The 25,308-nt window shown below is 41.3% G+C and overlaps 1 protein-coding gene across 7 annotated transcripts in view; it reads left to right on the top strand.

Annotated features, from left to right (window-relative positions):
* The window catches only part of ANKS1A (ankyrin repeat and sterile alpha motif domain containing 1A), a 178,563-nt gene that overhangs the window by 1,974 nt on the left and 151,281 nt on the right, over positions 1-25,308 (top strand). For 6 of the 7 annotated variants that reach the window (XM_085894384.1, XM_085894410.1, XM_085894428.1 and 3 more), the window contains exons 2-9: positions 4,507-4,587; positions 5,215-5,368; positions 5,800-5,862; positions 7,561-7,863; positions 13,076-13,151; positions 15,532-15,627; positions 23,209-23,360; positions 23,787-23,867. In XM_085894384.1, the coding sequence (XP_085750510.1) occupies positions 4,507-4,587; positions 5,215-5,368; positions 5,800-5,862; positions 7,561-7,863; positions 13,076-13,151; positions 15,532-15,627; positions 23,209-23,360; positions 23,787-23,867 (1,006 nt within the window). The remainder of the gene's footprint in view (positions 1-4,506; positions 4,588-5,214; positions 5,369-5,799; positions 5,863-7,560; positions 7,864-13,075; positions 13,152-15,531; positions 15,628-23,208; positions 23,361-23,786; positions 23,868-25,308) is intronic. The other variant, XM_085894391.1, reaches the window with a different exon arrangement.

A 25,308-nucleotide genomic window follows, 5' to 3' on the forward strand; every position in this document is an offset into this window, starting at 1 on the left:
AGGCTGCTTGGTAGCATCATTGACTGCGAAGGACACCGTGGCAACTTTAACGTCCACCACGGCACACTGTCAGACGGGACTTCCATTTAACATCCATCGGAGGGACGGCACACAAGTTGACGAATCGCCCTGCCTGTGACACACCGGGATGATGGTTTATAGCTGGGTCGGGATTCTAACCCAGGCTAGACGGCTTACAGGCGAGTGTGCGTACCCGTAGGCCATCCTGCCAGCCCATCAGATGAACCGAGAGGCAGGTACCAGCCAAGCATTTGCGGAATTGCACGTGGAAGAGCCGAGAGACTTCATGAACGACGTGCGAACGTCTCCCCAAATGTTTGCATTCACCTTTTTTAGGTCATCTCTAACGGGATGATCTAATAAAACCAGTCTCGATGTCTGTCCGTCCGTCCGTACGTACGTCCCCATTTTTTTCTTCCGATTTTCTTGATATTTGGTATGTGGGTAGATGTTGATGAGGGATGCACGACTGTATGATCTTTGACCCGAATGAAGGTTAAGGTCAACGCCAAGGTCATTCCAAAGTTGCGAAATCGTCCATTTTCAAAATCTATCTCCTCCGCCGTTTATGATCCGATCTTCGAAATTCCTTTGGATTCTGATAATATGGAACAATATCTAAATTTGGTCGGGCCGGTTTTTTGAAATTCGTCTTGGTTATCGATTCACGTGTCTTCAAAGTTGGAAAAATCATGGATGTGATACGGTGAAAAAAAATTTCGCCCGATCTTGATGAAACTTGGTATGTAGGTAGGGGTCGATGAGTGATGCACGACGCTATGACTTTAGACACGATTGAAGGACATTCCAAAGTAAATCAGCTAATTTCAACATTATCTTCGCCATTTATTATCCGATCTCGGCGAAATTTCCAACCGATTATGATAGTAGGGTACACTAGGTTCGTACGGGTCCTTAAAACCCATAAAAGTCCAACATTTCTGAGTTGTACAATTTAAGTACTTAAATGTCCTTAAATTTCAGGAAAATGTTCAAAAGTCAATAAAAATCAGATTTTTCCTGTTATTTGGTGAAGGGTGTTTCATTTTCCTCGCACTAGTATTCTAAACAAGGACAAATGTGTCCAAGAGCCACGTCCTAAAGGTTTTGTCTTCACCAGAAGAGGAAGAAGAAGAAGAAAAAAAATACAACAACAACAACTTCCGATATATCGTATGGTGCAATGAATGATAAGCTATCTGTCGCAAAACTGTCTTTTTTCAGGTCAGTAGTCAGTGCAGTTGAACCATTTTTAGCCTTGTACCAAACAGACAAGCCAATGGGTCCCTTTCTTGTTCATGATATTGAGAGACTTGTCAGCAATTTGTTCGAGAAGTGTGTTAAGCCAGTTGCATGACAAAATACTTCTGCTGCATATGACTTGCTAAAGCTGGATCTTGAAAAGGAAAGGGTAGAAAACAAAAAGATTGAAGTTGGTTTCAAGGCTGAAAGTGAACTGAAGTCCCTCCTGAGAACCAAGGTCATCAGTGAACGCCAGGTGTTTCAGTTCAAAGAAGAATGTTGGCTATTTGTGGGGAAATGTATCAACAAAATCTTTGAAAGGTCTCCTCTTAAGTATAGTTTAGCCAGAAATATGGCTTCTCTGGATCACAGGTTGATGGTGACTGATCAAGAACACTCAAAGTCCAAATTCAAATGCCTGTTGGAAAATTTGTTGACTCTGAACAGAGTTGATGATGATAATGTAGATATGTTGGTTGCGAGTTACAAAGAATTACTGCAGGATGTAGCAAGGTGTGAACTGAAGTCTTGGTTCAAGGACTTCAAGGTTGAAGATGACAGGGTAGATGTGTTACTCTATGAATGTGTGGGTAAAAACAAGAAGTTTGAGAAGTTGTGTGGGCTAGTTCGTAAAGTGTTGTTAGTTTCCCGTGGTCAGGCGTCTGTTGAGAGGGGTTTTTCCCTCAACAGACAGATAGAGAAGGACAACCTGGGTGAAGGCATGCTTGTGGCACTGAGGCAGATTATTGATTATTTTGTACTGGTAGGTTTAATGCTCAAAGTTGAAATCACAAAGGAACTGCTATCCTCAGCCTCCAGTTCTCGACATAAATACCATCAATATCTTGAAGAAGAGAAAAGAAAGAAAGGGCAAGAAGCCATCCAAAGAGAACGAAAAATGGTTGAAGATGAAGTGGATGGTTTGAAAAAGAGAAAGAAGGTGTTGGAAACTGACATAGAAGGTCTGACCACATTGTCAGAAAAATATGCAGATGAGGCTGAGGCAAAAGGTGGCAAAACTAGCCACAGTCTTCTGGTGAAATGAAATGCTCTCAGGCACTCTGCCAAGCAAAAACGGGTGGAACTCAAAGTTCTTGAAAGAGAAATTGAGGAGAAGGCTAAATCCTTGCCTGCTATGTCCTAATTGGATATTACAATGGCATGTAGCTTACAAAATGTACTGTCCTGTAGTGTAGAAGCAGTCAGGAGATGCTGCAACTTTGCAGGTGGCAGCACCTACAATAACATTTTAACATAACAACACATTAACATTGAGAGTGCTGCCATCTGGAAACTTGTGACTGCTCCTGGCTGATTCTACAGTAACTGTGAAGTGAATTTGCCAATTGGCTGTGTGGCGCATTGTGCCTTGTCGACTGAATAAGCTCCTGCTGTGTTCTGTATGTTCATTATTAAAATAGATTTTTTGTAAACTTACTATCTTTGTTAATTTCTCGGTGACTCACCTCAATTTACCCCTGGAATTTCTAGGATGTGGTCCTTAAAAAGGGGTTATTTTAGCCCTTAAAAAAGACATCTCAAAATAAGTGGGAACCCTGGCTACAATATCTGAATCTGGTCGGGTCGTATTTTTCGAATTTGTCCTCGTTGTCGAGTCGCGTGACTTCATAGTTGGCAAATTGTCATGTGGCCGATCTGTGCAGTACCTAAGAAAACACTGCCTTGAAATTCAAGATCTTTATTCCCGGGCTTTCGTCTGTACGTTGAACCAAAAGACAAGACGACATCGATGCCATTCTAAGCCGATCAGATATCCACATCTACAGAGTTTCAGAGATGACCGTCACCCCCAACTGGGGGTAATTTTTTTTTTACAAGTAAAACCCACGTTGGGAAGTTTGATACACATTTGAGATATTTCGATTTCACCTGCAGTATGGCTCGGAGTTCATTTTCGATTCCCGGCAGGCTCTGCTTCTTTCCTACTGGCTCTCTGATCGAAACTGACGGACGTGACTGATAAACTAGACTCCATCAAACTATCCCACTTATATTATAAGTTTCCCCCATAGTTAAAAAAAAAGAAAGACTTTTTTTGAGCCGAGCATCCGCAATATACTCCATACCTGTCAGTTTTAACTTGCATTTCCATTTTGTGATTCATCGACGTGTGAATGACAGTCTGGATGAGGTTCGAGGTTTGGGTTCTCGTCGAACAGTGCAAAGGAACTTTCTTGGGCTTTGTGTGGAACTCACTAGATAGAAAGCTGGTTGAAGTATAATTTGTAAAGGAGAAGACGTTGAAGACGTTGAAGACATTGCCTTCCTTTAAAAATGTGGAGAATTGTGTTTTGTCTCCACCGATCCTTTTCTGTTTTTTTTTTTTTTTTTCTTCTTTAAAAATGTTTTTTTCCTAACCCATTCTGTTAGACATGTTCATTGTTGTCTGGGGGGAAAAAAACAATGACATTGCGTCCAAACGTTATTTATTTATTTATTTATTTATTTTAACCTCCCACTTCACGTTTAACTGTAACGATGTGAAGTGTGCCAACTTGCGACCGGTAGCATCGTGTTGCTTTGCCAACATTCTCGGTTATAATTTTCCGAAACATTTGACGACCATTTTAGGGTTCACAAGTGCCCGCAGTGCCTCCATTGCAGATCCATTCTTTCAATCCGATTTCCTCTTTTTCAAGCCCCTGCAGGGCGAAAGGAGGAGGAACATTGGGTGGAATTTGAGGGGAATTTTTTGCGTACGTAATGTGAATACATAACCTTGCAATGCAATCTGGTGGGGGATAAATATTCCATTGTATTATTATTGTCTAGGTGTTTGGGTGCCTTATTTTTGTGGCCATCATTTCCACACTGAAAGGCAGATGAAGTGAATTATTATTTTTTTTTAATCCACCTGTACCTGTAATGCCTCTTGATCGGCTCGCGGTGCATTTTCTCGACACACCACATGCTCGTACTCCTTTGTACCAGCCACAATAACCAGCTTAATCTTCCAGATATCTCCAATGTGATATCATCTCCAACATATAACTGACTCACTGCTTTTAGTAGAGGACATGACAGCTTTCCGACGTTGATAAGGGTGCACGAAGGAAGGAAATACCAAGGTGGATTCTGATGGGGAGCCAACACGTGATCATGTGATATCGGTTGTTTAACAACAAAATGTTGATAAAGCGTGATCAGATTGGACCCACTATTTATTTGTTTATTTGTTTTTTTTAATAAAAATTTATTTATTTAATTATATCCTGTGCACAGCATTTGGCGTGGGCCCAACGTGAACTGTGTGGATTGCTCCGGATTCACGCCGCTGCATCACTCTGCGCTCAACGGGCACAAGTGCGTATAGTAAGGAAATGTTGATGTACGGTTGCACCTCGTCTGCTGAAATGCTGTTGCATTTGGTTTCCGTGCAAGGTGTTTTGATATGCACGGGCATTTCCACTTTTTCGAAGACCGTCTTTGCTCTGCGGATGGAATTGCTTCCCATTGGTCTGACGTGCAAATTCCTCATGGCAGGGAGGTTGTTTCTGCTATCTTTTTAGTTTTAATTTTTTTTTTGTCTTCTGATGTGACCTGCTTCCTGTTTCCTCGACTATCTTTTTGACACCATTTACAAATCCTGCACTCATGTCAAAGTGGGAAAGGGATATGATCCAGCCAGGGAGGGAGGACTCGTGAGCAATGGAATGAGTGGTTGGGCCTGGAGGGGAGTGGGGGAGGAGGTAGCGGATGGGGAGGGGGGGGATGTGTGAAGTATAGTCAAAAAAGTTGTTGCCTCTCATGTGGAAGTCTTCCATGTTGTTTTTATTATCACTGTTACTTTGAAAACTTCTTTGTTCGAATGCTTATTTTTTTTTTGTTTTTTTTTTAATTTCCTTTTTTAAAAAAAAATGCCTTGTCATGTCGTATGCATGCCGTTTTGCATGTCTCGCATCATTCTGGCTTTTATGCTTTTCTTTGCAGAGAAATTGTTCAAAAACTCCTGCAACACGAAGCTTCCCCCAATATTGCCGATGAAAAAGGATGTTTTCCATTGCACCTAGCCGCGTGGAAGGGTGACGTGGAAATAGTCCGAGTTTTGATTCAACATGGCCCTTCTCATAAGATAAATGATCAGGTGAATTGCATAAAATGCGTAGCGGAAGCGTTGACTCCCCGCAGTCCTAATCTCGACGCGTCAACAACGCAAATGTCTTGCCCTGATTTATTTAGGGACACTCAGCACCGAGGAATTTTTGTTCTGTTTCATCATGAAGAATTGTAAACCGTTCATCCTTCTGCTGCAGTTTCTCAGACTTGTGACGAGATTATTTCACTTTGCTCGTAATGTTTTCACAAACTCGGCCCTGCGTAGTTAGAGTACATCTTGCTTTGAGATGAGTCTAAAAGTTGCTCTGCTGCTTGATTCGTGATTTTATTTTTGTTCGTTTGCACTTTTCTTTTGTTTGATTTTATTTTCTTTTGTCATTTCTTGCTGCATTAACCGTATGGTTGCTCTTGTGCTTTCTGCCCGATGTTGCATTGTGCATATTTGCATGCCTTTCGCAGAACCAAGATGACTCGTGCGAAATTAAACGCCATGGTCCATTTGATCCCTATGTCAATGCAAAGGTCTGTAAATGATGTGTTTTTATTTTTTATAAACTGAAGTGTTAACAGTATGTGACATTTCTTCGTCAGAGTGTAGTTTTGTGAGTGGTGCCTTCGGGCGATGAATGGTGAAAGTCGTGTGACCGGTGAATTTGAGAATGTAAACTTGTCACACAATGAATGCCTCGTCGTGTCTTTCCTTTGCATTCCATTGCCTGTGGATTTTGAAGCGTTGTTCTTTTGTGCGAACTCATTGTTGACTCATCTTACCACGGCTTCTCTGGGTAACCCATGAAATTCGAATTTTGTTCTTGTACTGATAAAATCGTTATTTATTTGTTTTTATATCCCTTTTTTTTTTTGCACCCTTGTTAAAAATCCAGATCTTTTGTGCGCGTGTACTTACCGATATAACTGATCTATAGGACCTGTATGTTGTGTGCTCATGGCTTCCAGATTCGCAACAATATGTGGAGAAGTGCCTTTTGCTGTGTCTAATTGTTTGTTTTTCATTTTCCTTACATATACTTGTGTTTTTTGTTCATAATATATCCTTCTCATTTGTACCTCCGCCACCAAAGGTGAAGGAGGTTATGTTTTCACCCCTTATCTGTCTGTTTGTTTGTGTGTAGGATATCTTAAAAAGTTGTGAACGGATCCAGATGAAATTTTGTGCACAGGTTCGGTGTTTGCCGTGGACGAACTGATTAGATTTTGGTGAAGATCCGGATCCAGATCCGACTACTGGAATTTTAAAAGTGATTCGTCACCATTGAGAGATAGGGCCAAAAATGATATATAGCACAATATCTCCAAAAGTTGTAGATGGATTCGGATGAAACTTTGTGGACACGTTGGGAGTGCGACAAGGAAGACACGTTGGGAGTGCGACAAGGAAGAAATGATTAGATTTTGGTGAAGATCCGGATCTGGATATGAGAATTATTTAATTTTTAAAATGCTTCTTCACCATTGAAAGGGCCAAAAAGGATATAGTTCTGTACAGCATGATATTTCAACCAGAGAGTTGGTGTCAAAGCCACCCAATGCTCGCCTGTTTATACATTTTTCGTTTTTAAAAGACTCGTCTAATAATATTTTTTTTTATAAAGCATTGCAGTGAAGTCTGATCCAAATAATTTTAAAGCAATATATGTATTTGTATATTGTAATTAGTAAAAAAATGGTGTGGTAGATAAAAACATTGGAAAGGAAAAAAACTTTAACGTTGATGTGCTACAAAAAAAGTTAAGTTTTTAAAACAGGTCAAAAATTTTATAAATTTGAAATTATTTTTTAATTTCAACTTCACTACACCAATATTATACTCCAAAGGAACCTCCATGCCAAATATCAGCATCCTCATACACATATTAAATGAATGGCAAGCTTCTAAATAACTTGCACCAAAAACTTTAACATTTTCACGCTGACGCTCACGCCGGGGGTATCGCTATAGCTCTCTGTTCTTCGAACAGGCGAGTTAAGAATGTGTTGGGCCTGACATGTTCTCGTGGATCAGGCATTACGTGGTGGAGGTATGCGTTCCACTGAGTGCCCTTCTCGTATTCCTTGTTTTCATTCTGATTTTTGCAAATGTCAAATGACTTCACTGACACTTGTTCTTATAATATTTGCTTGGCACCTTCATTGGTTCATATTCTCGCATCTGCCCTCATCCCTGGTCCCTTTCTTCATTTGCCGTCATGTTCGAACAAGAACGCCAAGCACGAGACTGCCCTCCATTGTGCTGCCGAGCACGGCAATGCGGATGTCGTGTCCGTCTTACTGGAGGAGCTCGCCGACCCAACACTACGCAACAGCCACTTTCAGACACCGCTAGACCTGGCAGCTTGTTACGGTCGCATCCACGTTGTCAGAATGTTGATTACAGCGCACCCTGAGCTCATGAGTAGTGGTGGAACGGTTTTGCAGCACACGCCTCTGCACCTGGCCGCGAGGAATGGCCACAAGCACGTGGTTCAGACCTTGCTGCAAGCCGGCATGGACGTGAACATGAGGGTGAGTGATTAATAGTCGGCAAATTTTATTTGTTCTTGCTTTGTCAGCCTTTTGGTGTTTCGAGAAAATGTTCTCCTTTTTTGGATGTTTAAAAAAAATAATTAAGAATGAGAGGGAGGATTCCATTTTTAGATGGCATTTCCTACTCTTCAGGAATTTCCAACTCCTGGCCTGTCTCGTTCCGACTGAAGCTGGGGGCGCCGATGCCCCTTCTTTTGTGTTATTATGCTATTTAAAGTGATTGAATTTTTTTTTAAAGTCCTGGGAATGATCAGTTTGAGTCGGGGAGGTTACTTTCCTCGCAAGAAGGTGTATGAGCAGTATCATTTTGGCCTGCCCTCTGGGGCAGGGTCAAAAGGGCAAATGCCAAAAAAATGCAATCACTGGCACGTATTGAAACCTTTTAAAATGAAGCTTTGTTAAAGCAATCACCATTGGGGAGGACGCGTAAAATGTGTTACAATTTTTATTTATTTATTTTTTGGATTTGTTCCGCCGGTCGGGTGCTTGGAGAAGACGTACAGAACTTTGATTACGTCTGAATTCAGCCTGCTGGTGCCATCATTTACCGAGACGGGACCGTGCTGCTGATGCGGTGCCCCCTGCCCATTTGGGCAGGTGTTTGGAATTTCTTCAGGGTGCCGGCAATAACTCGCCGCCTCTTTACGAAAGACACCAAGGGATCTTTCACTTTCACGAACCGACGTCACCAGACGGGACGGCCATTTTAACGTCCGTCCAAGGGACGACACGCACGTTGATGAATCTCCTTCCCTGTGAAACGGCGACATGACAGTTTATCGATGTGCCGATGTTCAAATCCAGATGAGACGATTTGGCGGCGAGTGTGTATACATACCTCGAGGCCATCCTGCCCTGCCAGCTTGGGTTTCTTGGTATTAAATATACTTTTGAATCCCTTTGACAAAAGAAGTGTGAATCTTGTCAAAACTAACTATTTTCAAAAGTATTGTGTTTTTTTTTGTTTGTTTGTTTGTTTTTGCTCTTCAATTATTGATGAAATCTTTCAGATATTTTCTTTTACAAAAGCATATTTTTAAAATGGAAATAAATTCGACATTTCATGTTTTTGAGGTACAACCTGCACAGATGGGGGTGGTTGTTGGGGGGGGGTGGTGTACATTAACTGGGTCGAGCCACAAACTTTAGAAACAATGCATTATTTACCTTTGGTCATACAAATGTGGTTATTGTACCTCGACTGACATTGATGTGTTTGTGGTGAAACTCGATCGTTTATTAACCCCATACATTTGTCTTATTGGGTCTTCAATGGATTATCGTCATTCTCTCTGGGTGCCTGGTTTTCATGTAACGTTTCCCTTACGCCTATCATGTCATCATGATGTGTTCCTTCCTTGATGGTATGCAGTCGGCATGAACAGGGTGTTTGAGCCCTTGCTGTAATTACTTCCACCACCAAAGGTGAAGGAGGTTATGTTTTTACCCCTATGAGTCTGTCAGTTTGTTTGTTTGCTTGTGTGCAGGATATCTCAAAAAGTTGTGGACAGGTTGGGTGTGTCGCGAGGACGAATTGATTCAATTTTGGTGAAGAACCGAATCTGGATCTGGATACGAGAATTGTTTAATTTTTAACGTGGTTCTTCACCATTAAGAGATGGGTCCAAAAAAAAAAACGATATAGGACTGCATCGCATGATATTTCAAAAATGTATTGGGCCCGATGTGTTCTCGTGGATCAGGCATTACGTGGCGGAGGTATGCGCTCCAGCGAATGCCCTTCTAGTTTGTGTTTGTTGGTCAGTCGCACTGCTTCTCCTACAGTTCTGGACCGATTCCATCCAGACTTGCTACATAGGATCAGCATGACCCCAATTGGTGCATAGGGGTGTTTTTATCTTTGCCAGTTTCGAGGGAGGGGTGCAAATTATCTATGTAAATGTGTATCGTGCCTTGCTGCTTCAGGTGGGAGAGCGTGGGTGTGGGGGGGGGGGGTTACAAGTCCGTACCCTTTACAGTACGGTATTCCTTTCCCCACGTTTTCCAATGCTGTGAGTTGTTTTGAATTACACGTTTGAAGAGGGATAATAACATAACCCCCCTGGCCGCTGCCATAGGGAGCGGGTCCCTCTAGTGTCTGATAATTTTGCCGAAATGGAGTTGCTTGTACACAACGCTCAAGACTTGAATACTAGTTGGTGGCGCAGTGATAAAAGTGGATCACTCCATAGCTGGCGGTCTTTTCTGGCCTTCTGAGCTGTGTTTTGTATTGAGGAATATGTCGGTGTTCTTTACCCCTTGCGCACCAATCGAAAAGCTTGGTCAAGCCATTTGTGTTTGCATGTATGTATGCATGTCTACAAACGTCACTTTATGTTGGAGAAATTACTTGATTTAAATAGAATGTTATATTTTCAACCGCAATCGGAACACAAATCAGCATTTTAGCTGTTCACTAACTGAATTTGGCAAATTGTACGGAATCTCGTCCTGATCGTACTTACATAGAGAAGAGTGAGTTTTTTTTTTAATTTTTATTTTTTAAACTCTGTCTTCCTCTGTGGCAGTCAAACAAAATTTAAAATCATTCCAAGCAGGAAACTGTTTTCAGTACGTGATAAAGGACACCAACAACAGGCACGAACGACTCGTGACGTGTTAAATAAGGTGGTGTAAAAGTAGCTGCATCAATGGCGGTAAACTTCCGGAAAAACATGTACAGTCATGCGCCACTTAACGACGGGATACGATCTGAGAAATGCGTCGTTAAGCGATGTCGTCATTGCACGAACATCGGGTGTACTTACACAAACCTAGATGGTATAGCCTACGACACACCTCGGCTATATGGTGTAGCCTGTTGCTCCTCAGCTACAAACCTGTACAGAATGTTACTGTACTGAATACTGTAGACAATTGTAACACATATCCAAGATCGACAGAAGACTCGTTAGTTTTTACCTTTGTGCTGTTCATGACGGTCATGTGTGTTGTTAGCAGCAGCTTACAATCTCCTCTCGCATCGATTGCAGAAAGGTGGATAAATAGCGTTTGGATTTTATAAATAAATAATCATTGCATCGATGTTATAATTACCTTCGCATTCTGCGAAAGGTTATTTGTTGGTCGCTGTGTATTTATTTATTTATTTATTTGTTTGTGTGTGTGTGTGTTTGTTTGTTATTCGCATAACTCAGAAAGTATTAAACCAAATCGCTTGAAATTTGGTGGGATGATGGGTTATTATCCAAGGAACATTTGATTAGATTTTGGGAGCGATCGGGTCAAAGGTCAAGGTCACGGAAAGGTCAAATTCGTATTTTTACCATAGCGCGGTCAATTTTGATCTAATTGGCATGCAACCGATGCCAAAATGTTCAGAATTCATTGCCCAATCTTGTGATGGGCGACATTACACAATTACGTCATGTTACCCTTGCTAGCGGTTGGGGGTCATAGGTCAGTGGGGTCACGACCTTTCAAAATATGCGGTTTTTGTCATAACACGGTCAAATCAAAACCGATTTGCATGAAACCAACACCAAAATTTTCACTGTTCTGTTCCCCCCACTCTCATGCCAAGAACAAAAAAGTAGCGGAGGCAAAGGTATGCGCTCTACCGAGTGCCCATTCTCGTTTACAAATGAAGAGACGAGCACCTGTCAGTTGTGTGATATATTTTCGGAACAGTGTGAATGTTTTAACAACATAAAAAGCTTTATTAAAAATAAGTTTGTGTTTTAATTTCGACTGTAACGACGATTTATTCGTGGAATTCTTTAATTCAAAAGGTAATTTACTTGCTGGAAGGTAAACGTGCAAAAAAACGGGTCAAATATGGTGAAAATCGGGGTGTTTTAGGATGTTTGGTCAACATTGGGTCAGTCTGAACGCTGATTTTCTTGAATCCCCATTTAGCGCAACCCCGCTTTTTCTGCGATGACATTTTATGGACCTCAACGATCGCGTTATAATGGGGCCACGCTGTAGTTGTGTGTTATCATTATCAAGTATTATGTACTGTACATAATTGTATGTGCTATACTGTATTTTTATATGACTGGCAGCGCTACAACGGCGACGACATCACTAGGCGATAGGAATTTTTCAGCTCCATTATAATCTTATGGGACCACCGTCGTATATGCGGTCCGTCGTTGACCGAAACGTCATAATGCGGCGCATGACTGTATATAAATATATATATATATATATATATATATATATATATATTTATTTATTTTTACAGCCTTTAAAATCTTATTTATTTTTTTTCAATTGAATTAGATAGTTGACACAGTGGAACACAAATCGCCTCTTTGGCGCTTTCAAAAGCCTTCCGTTTTTAGCAGTACTTCGCCAAAAATTATGACCTTTTACGTCATCACGACCAATGAAATTTTCCATTCGCAGACCTTGACTGTCTTCCCCCCCTCCCCTCCCCCCTCAAGACTGCGTTGGCTAAGGTGTTTTACATGGTGTTTATTTATATCTTGATACCTGCCTCGCTGCCAAACACACCGATGGCTTCTCAATATGAACTCACAATGAGTTCCATGAACTCTCTAATTTTGCTTTGGTTTTCTTCAAACCCCCATCATTTTATACAAATTGAAATTCTTTGAGATCTGTTCCAGGGTGTTTGTGTTCATGAATCCTTGTTTATCTGTGGTTTGTGGTGGATTTTGGCTGTGAAGAGTATGGAATAACGATAACAATTGTGAAAGGGTTTATTTAAACGATTCAATAAGAATAATCATTGAATCTTGCAAAGAAAAGTTTTCATGTTTAAATACAAAGTCTTCAGTTGTACGTTAGAATCAATCTATTTATTTTGTGTGCAAACAAATTACAATTTTTGACATGTTTAAACGAATGACACTTCCCTCTTTCTTCCTTTTATGTTTAACCCATCCCATTTCCATCCCCTACTCGTTCTCTTTTTTTTTAATTTCATTTTTTTCATCTTCTTTCTCATCTTTCTGTCTCTTAATTTCTCAATTAGGTTTAAAATGTTTTTTGACAATTTGTGTCAAAAGACCTGATGAGGATAAGTAATAAATCGATGCCCCCTTGATGTACACCAATGAAGTGATCTTGATCCAGGGAAAAACAAAGTGGCCAGTGTTGCGTCCCGAAGCGGATACATTTAGGAACAAGAAGGAAGACTAATCGATGAAACAGATTTTTTTTTTTGAAGTTGATCATGACTTGTTTTCTGTGATGACAGAGTGAGAATGGGAGCGCATTGCATGAGGCAGCACTCTACGGAAAAGAAGAAGTAGTGCGGTTGCTGCTCCAGTCGGGTATGTATTTAACGTCTGACCACAGACATCTTCGAATTGGCTTTGTGAATGGAAATCTTTTGTTTTCATTTCATTATTGCGTGCTCATGGACAAACTCTTTTGCAAACCAAGCAGGCGATTATTTTTAGGCATTTAATCCATGATGCGGGTACGATTTAGTCGAATTATATTTCTATTCAGAGATTCCTTGATAAGATTGTAACAATTTTTTTGAAGCCGAGTGTTGCTTTTGCGGTTAGGTTGGCTGGCTTGGGATCTTAGAGTCCTGAGTTTGAGCCCCATTTGCTGCTGAATTAACACCAGGTGGGGTTGACTCGGCTTGTCATCCTTCCGAGGTCGGCAAAATAAGTACCAGTGTACTGCTACAAGGGCACAGCATCAGCGGCAGTTGTGCCCCAATAAAACGATTGCTACCCGGCAGCCAAGCTGCCATATGCAAGAAGAAGAAAAAGAAAAAGAAGAAGAGAATTTGTGAAGAAGTAAAGTTGGAAAAAAACGAAATCAGATTTTTTTCCACCCTATCTTGTTTGAGACAGAGCATGCAGCTTTAAAGTATTCCTTAAACTAGATTGTCCTCGGGAAGGTTATGAGGGACGTTCAAAAATGTTTTAGGAACAAAATGCAATATTTCTTGACAGGCCAACTTTTATTTTTAAACATGTTGTCTCTTGACTTGAGTTCACTTCTCCATTTGTCCTTCAAACTTTCTGTCGCAATAAAATACGTTTTCCAATTGTTCTGTGTTGTTGGCAAATCATTGGCAACATCGATGGAACTTCTAATGTCAAAATAGATAAGAGTTACCGGGAGATAGGTCCGTGCTGTATGGGGAGGGAGGGGTAATTCAGAAGCTTGAACGTGGGCTTTGTGTGCAGACATGCTGTTGTGAAGGAGGAAAACACTTTGGCCAACATCCTTCAGCATTTGTCTTTCATTTCTCGCCGCAATGATTGCATGAGCTTGGCGAAGTTTTCTCTTGTGATTGTAGTTTTTTGACATGCTGTCATTCAGCAGGATTTCCTTGGCATCCCAGGTAATTGAGAGCATGATCTTGCCGGCAGAGGGATTGCATTGCACAGATGCCAATTTGGCTTCGGGCTTCCAGCGGCGAAACCGCATTTGGTCATTCGTTACTAGATGAGTGGGTTACGTCAGATGGATATGCATTGAATAGTGAGAATAGCTTGCGACGTGAGGCCAGCCATTGCTGAAACCTTGGACACGCAATGCCTGTTGCGGATGGTTGTCGAAATGCCTGTTGCGGATGATTCTCTTAAATAATTAGAAGTTCTGTGGACATTTTTAACCTCAATAATGCGACATCCTTCCATTGGCTAATGCCTCGATTTGTGTGTGCAACAGTTTATTGGTTGGTCGAATCTGCTGACTATTGTGACCTGCGGTTACCTTCAGGAAACTTGCGTTGATATTTAGCGACTGCACAGCACGAGGGCACACCGTTTCCATACACAGCCACCGTGTGTTTGTGTATTTATTTGGAGCTGGCAAATCCTCACATGAAACGTTGAAGACTGCTCGATGCTCAATTTTAACATGACCCCTAATTGTAGGACAGAGCCAACTCATGGAACCATACTCTGAAACGGGAAGCAATGTCAGAAGGATTAAATTAATGTCTTGTACAATACAAAGCTTGCATGTAAGAATACAATCCGCACTTCTCAGCTGCCAATATGCTGTCCCCAGAATGTTCGATTTTGGGTTTTATGTTTGAGTTTCTCCTAACATTAGAATAGTTCCCCCACTGATAATCTTTCGGGAAGTTAGTGAATCGGATCGACTTTGTAGTGCTCGAACCGGTTTTTCATTTTGGTCCGTTTGAAATGGCAAGTGATGAAATTATGACTATGCCGGAAGCTTGTCATCATTTGCAAGACATCTGTCGTGTTGTCTTGCACAGTTCTATTAAGCTAACCATTATGAAACAGTTGGCAGTAAAAAAAAATGGCATTCTTTCAGACGATGAGTGTGCAATCCGCTGGGGTTGGGACTCGTGACAAGCTAATTAAACTGCTGAGGAAATGCAGCGTGAAATAGAGGGATTTTCTTCCCAATTTCGAGGAGCATGTTGCACATGAAAAAGAGCAAATGAGTTTTGGCTGAAACGTTCTTGAATTCATCCATTTTTGCAGGTTGAATGGGATAGGCCTCGTCATGAAATATATTGGGCTTGGATTTCTCAAAATTTTACTTGTGAAGCAGTGGGACAGTACAACATGCTCATGAGTTTCTTGTTGACCCAATGTAAATAAATAATGAAAATTAAATTATATAATTATATATATATATATATATATATATATGTATTGTCTTGAGATTTATTTAATATATATATATATATATATTTTTTTTTTCCAGGTATTGATGTGAATATAAAAGATAAACAAAACAAGAAAGCACTGGATATCCTGAAGGACCATCCATCATCCAAACGGATAGCACAGCTACTCAACGGTAAGGTACATTTAATGGAGGAGAGCATCCTTGAAATTGTTCACTCACCCTCTTGTTAAGAATGAGTGGGCAGTTCACAAGTTTCATCTCCCATTTTTGTGCATCGTCTTGACGTGTTTTCCCAGCAGATAATCAAAACATTGTTTCGTGAGAGATTTGGCTCTGGCTGTGTGTTTGTGTAGGGGACGGAAGTCCATTTGATCTGCATTCCTTGTTGTTGTCTTGCATTCAAGGCAAAGTTTTTGAAATTTTGGACACCGGTAATTCGACATTGGCATCGAGAAGTGTTCTCAATCATTTTGGGTGTTCCAATCATCTCCTCTTCTGAACGTCAAAAAAACCACTTTACGGACCACCTTGTCAGCCTATCATTGTGACACCCTGCCATTTCGAGCAGAGGTCTCTTCTTTGCTAATATCTTGGTATGTAGGAGAAACGGACATGGGCAGGATGAATCACGGCCTTCCACGAGCGGTTGCTTCTGTCGTGCGGTGAATCGCAGCGTGTAAAATCATTTCATGATGTGAGCAGCCTAATGTTGCTTCCTTTCCCTGATGCCATTCCCCGTGGGCCCTCGTCAATGGCCTCGCAAGCTTGGGAACCGCTGGCTGTAGAATATGAAGAATTTGTGTTTCTGTTATACTTCAGGCAAAACTTCCTTTGGAAACACCTTGATTTCTCTCAGTGGATGGCCATCTAAATGTAGATTTCACAGAGAATGGTGCTTGCTCCATTTGTAGATTTATTGAGTTTGCATAGTTCCCGCCAAATTTGCGCTGCTGGGTTAAAAAGATAAATAAATAGCAAAACGGTGAAATTATCGTTGGGTCCGTTTGCGAACGAACGTGTCTGCTTGAGCCGTTTTATCTCGTCCTCTCAGGTCTCGCATTTAGCACGTTCCTTCCTGATGCTCATTGGTGCACAGTAAGTACACATCACTCCATTAACGCTTCAACTTATTGGCACAACCCGTAATCACGGGCGGAACTCTGCACATTCTTAGCAGCAGCTGCCTTAAATAATTTGCAGAGAAAAAAAATCCCTTTAATATAAATGAATCATAAACTCCTGGCTATGAGCAGGATCAAATTCCACTGCTTCCTGTGCATTTTTTGATGCATTGCCCTATTGTGAGATCGATTTATCAAAGCTTCTCAGGGAAGGTGACTCAGTACATTGAAGTTCTTCCACAAAGGCAGATTTTTTTTTTCCCCCCGTCGCTTTTTTATTCTGTCCTCCTCCTGGCTGGCGTAGCCACATGGAAGGCTGCCTTGTGCATGTTGCGCTTTCGATGTCTTTTTAATCAATTAATTTATTTATTGTAATCCAGTGCTGTACGAACGTGATCCTATCAAGTTGTGATTCCCAATGGGCGTTTTTGTTTCTTTGGTTGTTGTCCTCCTTGTGTTGTTGGCGAAAGCATGTTGAACTGTGGTTGGATTCTTCTGACTTTGGCATGCAAGTTGCATCATCACTTCGGTGTGGCTGTGCCTCTGCACATTGAGTGAAGGAATTTGGGATTTGTTCAGGGTGCTGGCGATAAATCGCCCACTCTTCACAAAAGACTCCATGGGATGTTTAGCATCTACCAAAGCCTAGTTGATGTCCATGCGATGGACAGCGTGCGCATTGATGCTTTGCCCTACACGTGGAACATTAGGGTGACTGTTTATAGCTGCGTCGAGATTGCTATTATTCATCATTTTGAAGTGGTTCTTTGTTTGTCCCTATTTGTTCCGTTGTCTTTGTTCTTTGTTCTGAAGTGTTTGCTGGAACGAAGAGCAGGGAGGATGTATATGTCCTTCTTGAGATCAATATCTTCATGTTGTTGATATACTTTGATGAGTGTTGCAGAAACTGTTTGTTTTTTAAGCACGAAGCACACACTTGATGCTATGTTTTTTTATGTTACTTTAGTTTGTACCGTTTAGCAATCTTTAATTAACGGATTATATTTGGTTAATCCCCCTCCCCCATCATAATACTGGATAATGTGATTATATCAGCCACTCCCCCGCTACCCCCCCCCACCCCCAACCAACCACCCCAACGTCTCACTTCAATATATTTGGGACTGTTCTGTGGGAGGAACTTCTATAAAACCAATATGACACACATACACACACGCACACACGCACACATGGCCATGGGGTTCTGAGACAGCACATAGTGAAGAGCTGATGGGGAGCAGCACTTGCAGTGTGACGGGTGCAGAGACCACCACTCGTGACCAGGACGAACAAATGGTGACTGCTCATTCATCCTCACCGCCCATGGCGCTTTGTTTGTACCCTGTCGCCATCAAGTGTGAGATGTGCTCTTTTCCTGACCTATTTATTATCTTCCCCACTTATCAGATGCTGGCAAGCTCATTTTATTTTTCTCTTTTCATCACTCCCCTCCCTCTGACTCACCCTTGACGTTTGTGCAAACATGCCCGACGCCATAGGGGAGGAAGTATTTTGTAGTCCCAAACCATGTCAGCCTGTCCGTGCGTCCTTCTGGAGCCTCCACGAAAGAATGCCGATGCATGTTTTTTATATTCAGCGCATGTGTGCAATAATATCGACCATGGGCGTGTGCACGTCATTCATCGATTTTTGGGGTCGGAATCAAGTTGATGGACACCAATTTTATTTCCAAGTTTCAACAATTTTCTCAACATTTTACTGGATCGAATAGTACAGGTTTTTGGGGACCATTATTTATTTATATGCACTTTACCTTCTCTCCTGCCATTGGCAACTTTGGATTATTTATAAATTTATATTTTTATAAACTTTTCCATCACTGTGACCAACATCACACTTCAAATTGTGTATATATATATATATATATATATATATATATATATATATATATATATATATATATATATATATATATATATATATATATATATATATATATATATATATATATATATATATGCACTTTACCGTATCCACTACTAACGGACCACCTTGAATTATATATTTACAGTATATACTTTACCTTCACTACCGACATACAACCATGTGTGTGTGCGTGGTGTCGGCTTCAGGGTGGTGGGATTGGGATCCCAGGATCCTCGGATCCTGAGTTCAAATCCTTGGTGGACATGTTAGGTGTGTCACAAGGACTAACTGATTCGATTTTGCTGAAGATCCGAATCCGGATCTGGATACGAGAATTATTTATTTTTTCAAGTGATTCTTCACCATTGAGAGATTCGGGCCAAAAACGATATAGGACTGTATAGCATGATATCTCAAAAATTAATTGGGCCAGATATGTTCTCGTGGATCAGGCATTATGCGGCGGCGGTATGCGCTCTACCGAATGTCCTTCTGGTTTTAGAAATGTTTTATACACGTGGCTGGTGGGAGATAGTTTGTACGCCCACAAACACTGTGAATACGCAAAGCACAGGGCCGCGAATGTAAAAGCAGGTCACATTTTATGAACCACGAATATGCGGGATCCGCGAATGTCAAATCCACAAATGATGGGGTTTCATGGTATACACACATATATGATATATAATGGTGTGTGTTTTTAAACCCCCTGACTTGGTGAAGCAGTCAGACACAGATGGAGTCACATAATGATTATTACCGCACGATCTCTCTCCGAAAGGACATTCTGGCAGACCCTCCTATCTATTTTCTTACCAATCCTCTTGAGGAAGTTCAGTAATTCAAACTCCTGGGTCTCATTATCAGCCATGATCTTTCTTGGGCAAACCACATTTGATTTGGGTTTGTTTGGGTTTGATTTGGGCTATGCCCCAACATATGCATGATATTCAAAATGGGCTGCGGACACGTTGTAATGTACTTGCACTAACTTTTGTTTATCCCAACCAATTGTTAAGTTGTAAACAGTTTTGAAAAAGTAAGTGTGGAAACGAGTTGTTTCAGGTTCGTAAGTGACAACTGCTTTGTGTGCCTTGGCCATGTTTCCACCTCATTGTGGGACCATCCTCCTGAAGGTTGGTGTGTCATTGAGTCTTGGTTTTATTTATCCTCTGTTGGACTTCCATGTATTTTATTATGCTGCATGTGTAGTTAACCTCCTTTCAGTACCTTGATTTTGAATCCTCTCCACAACATGTCGCCCTTGCACTCTGCCACCCCTCACCCCATCCATCCATCCATCCATCCATCCATTGGGACCATACTTTGTACAGAGCGGCGGTGCTGCCTAAGCAGTCTCCTGGGCTATTGGGCACAATCCTGGACGGGTCACCACTCCAACGCAGGATACTCAAATGACTCGATCATCCTGGCAAGCTGGTACTCATTTTGCCGACTTCGGAAGGATGACAGGCTGAGTCAACCCCACATTCAGTGGCCGAGTGGGATTTGAACTCAGGACCCTGGGATCCCAAGCCCACCACCCTAACCATTAAGCCAACACCAGGCATGTTTAATGATGTTGCTTCATACGAGTATAATGATAAAACATCACATTTTAATTTTAAATGCTTTGTGGTCTCATAAGAAGTGACATAAACATGGAACACGATAGAAACTGTGACACCACTTCACCATTTCTACAAAAGAATGTGGAGCCACTTTCTTCAGACTGTTCAATACCATTTCCCACCAGAGCTTCAAGCAGATTGTCCACCGCCATATCACGCGATCCCCTATCCTCATCTCCACTCTTTATTACTCCCATTAACCCTTTCAAACCCAACCCTCATCTTTCGTCTGACTTACTGGTTTGTGTTTTCTCCCCTCCCCTGAGCCTGATCATTTTATTTTCTTTTCCTATTACATTCATTCCTTTTCTTTTTGTGTCCAACTTTCGAAGTTGGACACTATAAGTACCGGAGAAGCACAAATTTAACAACACGTGAATATATTTGCCTTTTTGGAGAGATTACAGTACCAGATCGCACAAGGAATGTATGTATGCATCGTAAGGATACAGCTGCTTGTCTCGCCGTAGGGAGTAGCAAGCAACGTGCTTGGTCAGCACGTGTGGCATCGCGTAGGGCTATGCGGTTCGCAACTACAACACTACTTCAGCGTCTACATTCAATATAAGATATACTTCGTTGTTTGAAGCCAGTTTCAAAAGCGGACAAACTTCAGTGTTTCCTGAACCCTGCACGCTTCGTTATAGCAGGGCTTGATGCACTGTCTGCCTGTGCCTGTAACAAGGAAATATTAAAAGCTGGTCCATGCGGAAGTCCTGTACTAGTTTGTGGAGACGGCGATGCTGAGGCCGGAGGTTGGAGTGAATAAAAAATGTGCAATGCTCCAGGACACCATGAACTTACTAACATCTGCATTCAAGTAACTATTGATTTGATATGCTTCACCGTACTTTCCCGTCGTATTTTGTATTCCGTATTTCGTCGGTTCCGCATGATTTGCACCATGTTCGTAAACCTTGGTTTCGAATAAAGTATGTTTTGATGCCTGTTTCTCTACAGTTCTGGTTACACATTGCAAGTTATTTTCCCCGACGTAAACGCTCGCTGAGGGTTTCACACGGTTAACGTTGTTGAGATGGTCATGTGTTGTGCACTCTCCGCGAAATTAAAAACAAACCAAACACGCGAGCACGTTTTCATATCGCTCAGCACAAAAAGTTAATCGTGCAAAAATTTCCAATTCGACAGTATATATTTGTGTATACTTGGGCTGATGTCATCCCTCGTCCCTCCACATAGTATTTTCTGTGCCCATTCGTCTGACCTAACCCAAAGTTCTGACTTAGAGGTTTCTTCCTACCCTCATTCCCTCATTCCCTTGTTGCCTACACCACCTTCCACACTGACCCACCGTCAGTACGTTACCTTGTTGTTCCTTGTCACCTCGCTCTTCCATGAGCCGAGATTTTTGTATTAAAAGATAAAAAAAAAAAATTGGTGGGCATCCCGTGGAGGTAATCATCAATGCGTTTGGTCGGAATTAACATTTTGCTTCACCATGCCTCCAAATATGCATACTTTTATTTTCATTATTTTATGACTCATTAATTTAATTTGATATAATTCTAATTTCTGCACAAGCCTGTCTCTTAAAATTCTTTCACTTAAAATCTCCGCAATCTGAAAACAGAAGCTTGCTGCAGCGCTTTAGCCAGGTCTCCTCGACGGCGCCTTTCTTCTTCCTTTTAATCCATGTCCCCGGCCATCATATAATCATGCTCTTCTTTGCATGTCGTTTGAATCCAAACTCCTTATCTGTCCAGAATGCATGCAGTTTGCTTTTGCCATTCATACGATCTAATACACCACTATGGAAAGCAGAGCAGACTCCTGCATAGATTATTGTTTAACTCAATAGTTAATCTACTGAAACCTGTTTTGACACCACTTTGCTCACGATGAGTGAGGGCTCCAATTATATTGATTCACAGTTTATTTGTCCTTTTCCCAGCAAATACACGATTAGTGATATGTGGTCATCATTACCTCCAAGTTTATTAGCATGATATTTCGCTTTTTTACGCCTCTGCTGATGAAGCCGCTGGAGGCTTATGTTTTTGGGCTGTACATCCATCCGTATGTCCTGCGATGGGTTTTCGTTCCTGTGATAACTTGAGAACGGCTGAAGGGATTGAAACCAAACTTGGTGCAAGTATGTATAACGATGTAAAAATAAACTGATTTGATTATGGGGTCAAGAGGTCAAAGGTCAGAGGTCCCGTTAGGTAAAAATCCTATTACTGTGCCTTGTGAACTAATGATGTGATTTTGACCAAACTTGGTACAAGTATATATGATGATTCAAAGATGAACTAATCAGATTTTGGCATCAATAGGTCCAAGGTCAGAGACAATATCAGGTAAAAATGTGATACTTGAGAACAGCTGAAGGGCTTTAAATCAAACTTGGTACAAGTATGTGTAATGATTTAATAATGTGGGCAGAGGCATATCAGTTGACGTCACAATGTCGAAGAGTCCCATTCTAGCTTCCTTCTGTAAGAATAACCCAGATTTTTAGTCCGATTATAATCATAATTTGTTTGAAAATTGTTTTTTTTTTTTATAAATAGAAGATACTTCGATGCTGCATTAATATTGTGATGACATATAGTAGGGTGGGGGGGGGAGGTGATGGGCTGGCAGGATATCTTGCATCTTACAGGTATGCGCACTCACCTCTGAGCTGTCTGGTCTGGTTCAAGTCTTGTCTTGTCCTGAGCCCTGAGTTTGATTCTAGTCTTGTCTGGATTCTGTTTGGGGACTATAAACTGTAACTCTGGAGTTTCACACTCGGGGCGATGCATCAATGTGTGCTCAGTCTATCGGAGAAGCATTTAGCTGCAGGGCCCAGATGCCATAATTTTTTGCTGGACATTAAAGAGCACATGGTGTTATTGGCAGCACCCTGGCTCTCTTTGCGAAGAGTAGGCAAGTTATCGGCTACACCCTGAACAAATTCCAAATTCTTGCCTTGACTGAATGCTGGGAAGGTAACGGCAACATGACTCTGCATGACCCTTGTCAAAAGACTGCTTCAGCAGCACTGATGCTTTGTAAAGAGTATGCTTCACTGATGATGGTGATGAATCTGCGATGCATGCATAATTTGACTGAAAAACAATTGATTATGTTTTGTGTTGCATCCTAAGTAGATTTTGCAGAAAGGAGAGACGACGCAGAATCGGATAGATTGGCGATTGAACCCGATAACACGTACGAGGAGCTCTCCAGTGCCATTTCAGCTCATATACCTCCCAGAAACATGCTCATCAAAACTCCTGTGAAGATGCCTCTGAATAAGGTGCAAACGTTGATTCATTTGTTCAACATGTACAGGAGTTTTCCATGGCATTTGATTGCAATAATTATCTCATTTAGCCAGCTATATGTTTTGTACACTAAAAATTGTAGGATAAATTGAGAAGTACAATTTAATGAAAAAAAAAATGAGGGAGGTAAAAGGAGAAAAGGGAGGGTAGTGTGTGTTTGGAGAGGAAAAGATGAGGAAAGGAGATATCAGGTGATAAGGGGAAGGGGAGGAAAAAAAAAAAGGTTTCTACAGTATTTCGATCCGTTATTAGGAACTGCCTCTTGATGCTACAAAAGTGAGCATTTATTGATGTGGGAGTGAAACGAGTTTGGTTCATCCGTAGTAGTTGGCTAGATGATGTGAAAAGATGTGTTGGTTAGCTTTTGGACAACCAAGTGTCGTTTCCTCCGCTTGCAGAAAGAGCGCCCTCCACCACCTTCGAGGCCCCCCCCTGAAAACTCGATTGATATGGACACCCAGCCAGAACATTGGCTTCCGGTTGGTCATTGTTATTCTTTTTATCTTCGAACAACACATTTGCAGCAGAGTATTTTCCACCATACAGTTGCGCAGTTGTCGTTTCTCAAATTGTCTTTCTGAAAGTTCATAAACCTTCGGATGACAGAAACGTTCTTTTGCCAAATACTATTGGAAAAAATGCATTGACCCTACGTAATTCTTTAGCATTGTTTTAAACATGTGAAAATCAAAAAAATTGATCATGATATAAATGATTTCTTCCCGTGGAATCGCGTCGCACCACTTGATTTCCCCTGTTCAAGAGGCTTGCGAAGTTGTGCACAGTGCATTGAGCAGTTCAGTAAGAAACTTCTGTTCCAATGATGGACCGTCAACAACCTTGTATGCAACCATATTCATTCTGTTTTTACAGAAAATTATTCATAAATACAGTTTGTATTCTTTTGTTTTGTGAATTGTTACTGGAATATAATGAAAACCACAAGTTTCCTATTCGGATATCTTTCAGGGAGAGAATTTTTTTTTTTCCCACTCCAAAAATATATCGATTTAAATGCATGAAGACGTTCGTAGCAAGTGGTCACACAGGACTCCATTTTCTGACAAAAGTATAACGAAATCTATTTCTATCATCCGAAAGTTAATTTGCCTTGTGCTATCCTTTTTTTGAAGTTTCCCAACCGGTTCTTTCACCACAATTTACGTTTGGCAAATCACCAAATGATACTGATGATCCTCAATAATGATGTCATCGAAATGGAAGTCGAATGTCAGATGCATGTACATAAAAAACAGTTTAAATTGATTTTATGTGCTTTCAACACATTTTCTCGACTTTTGCATTTTCTGACCTTCTCTGGCATTGATAATGGATTTGATTTTGATGTAACTTTCAAGTTTGTCCTGTCCGTATATTAAATTTGCCGGCAATGCCAAGCATTCATTATTTGGCGAATTTGTATTGTAATGAAGCCTTTGCCATTTTCACACTAAAAAAACTTACTTTCACATGTAGTGTTAAACATTTTCTTTGAAATAGTCCTGAAATTCTTTGAAGCCTGGTGTTGGCTTAGTGGTTAGGGTGGCGGCTTGGGATCCCAGGATCCTGAGTTCAAGCCCCGTTGGCTGCTGAATTAACACCAGGGGGTTGACTCAGCCTGTCATCCATCTGAGGTCGGCGAAGTGAGTACCAGTGTACTGGTCCCGGTGTATGCCCCGGTTAGAATAGGTGTACCATATCCCTGTGTGTCGTAAGAGGCGACCAGGGTTGGCGTCAGGAAGGGCATCCGGCCATAAAAAACATTGCCTCAAGAAAAAGCCTAACCCCTGCACAGCAGGGAAAAATGGCTGTAAAAACGGTCAAGTCCTGAAATTCTTTCCTTTTGCATGCAAGAAGAAGCCATGCTTTGTATGTGAGCTGAAATGGGGGATGGGATGTTTGAACACTGTGGATGGGACA

This window comes from Eptatretus burgeri, chromosome 1 (genome assembly GCF_056783735.1).
Source record: "Eptatretus burgeri isolate ZD-2024b chromosome 1, Ebu_testis_v1, whole genome shotgun sequence".
Classification (NCBI taxonomy): domain Eukaryota; kingdom Metazoa; phylum Chordata; class Myxini; order Myxiniformes; family Myxinidae; genus Eptatretus; species Eptatretus burgeri.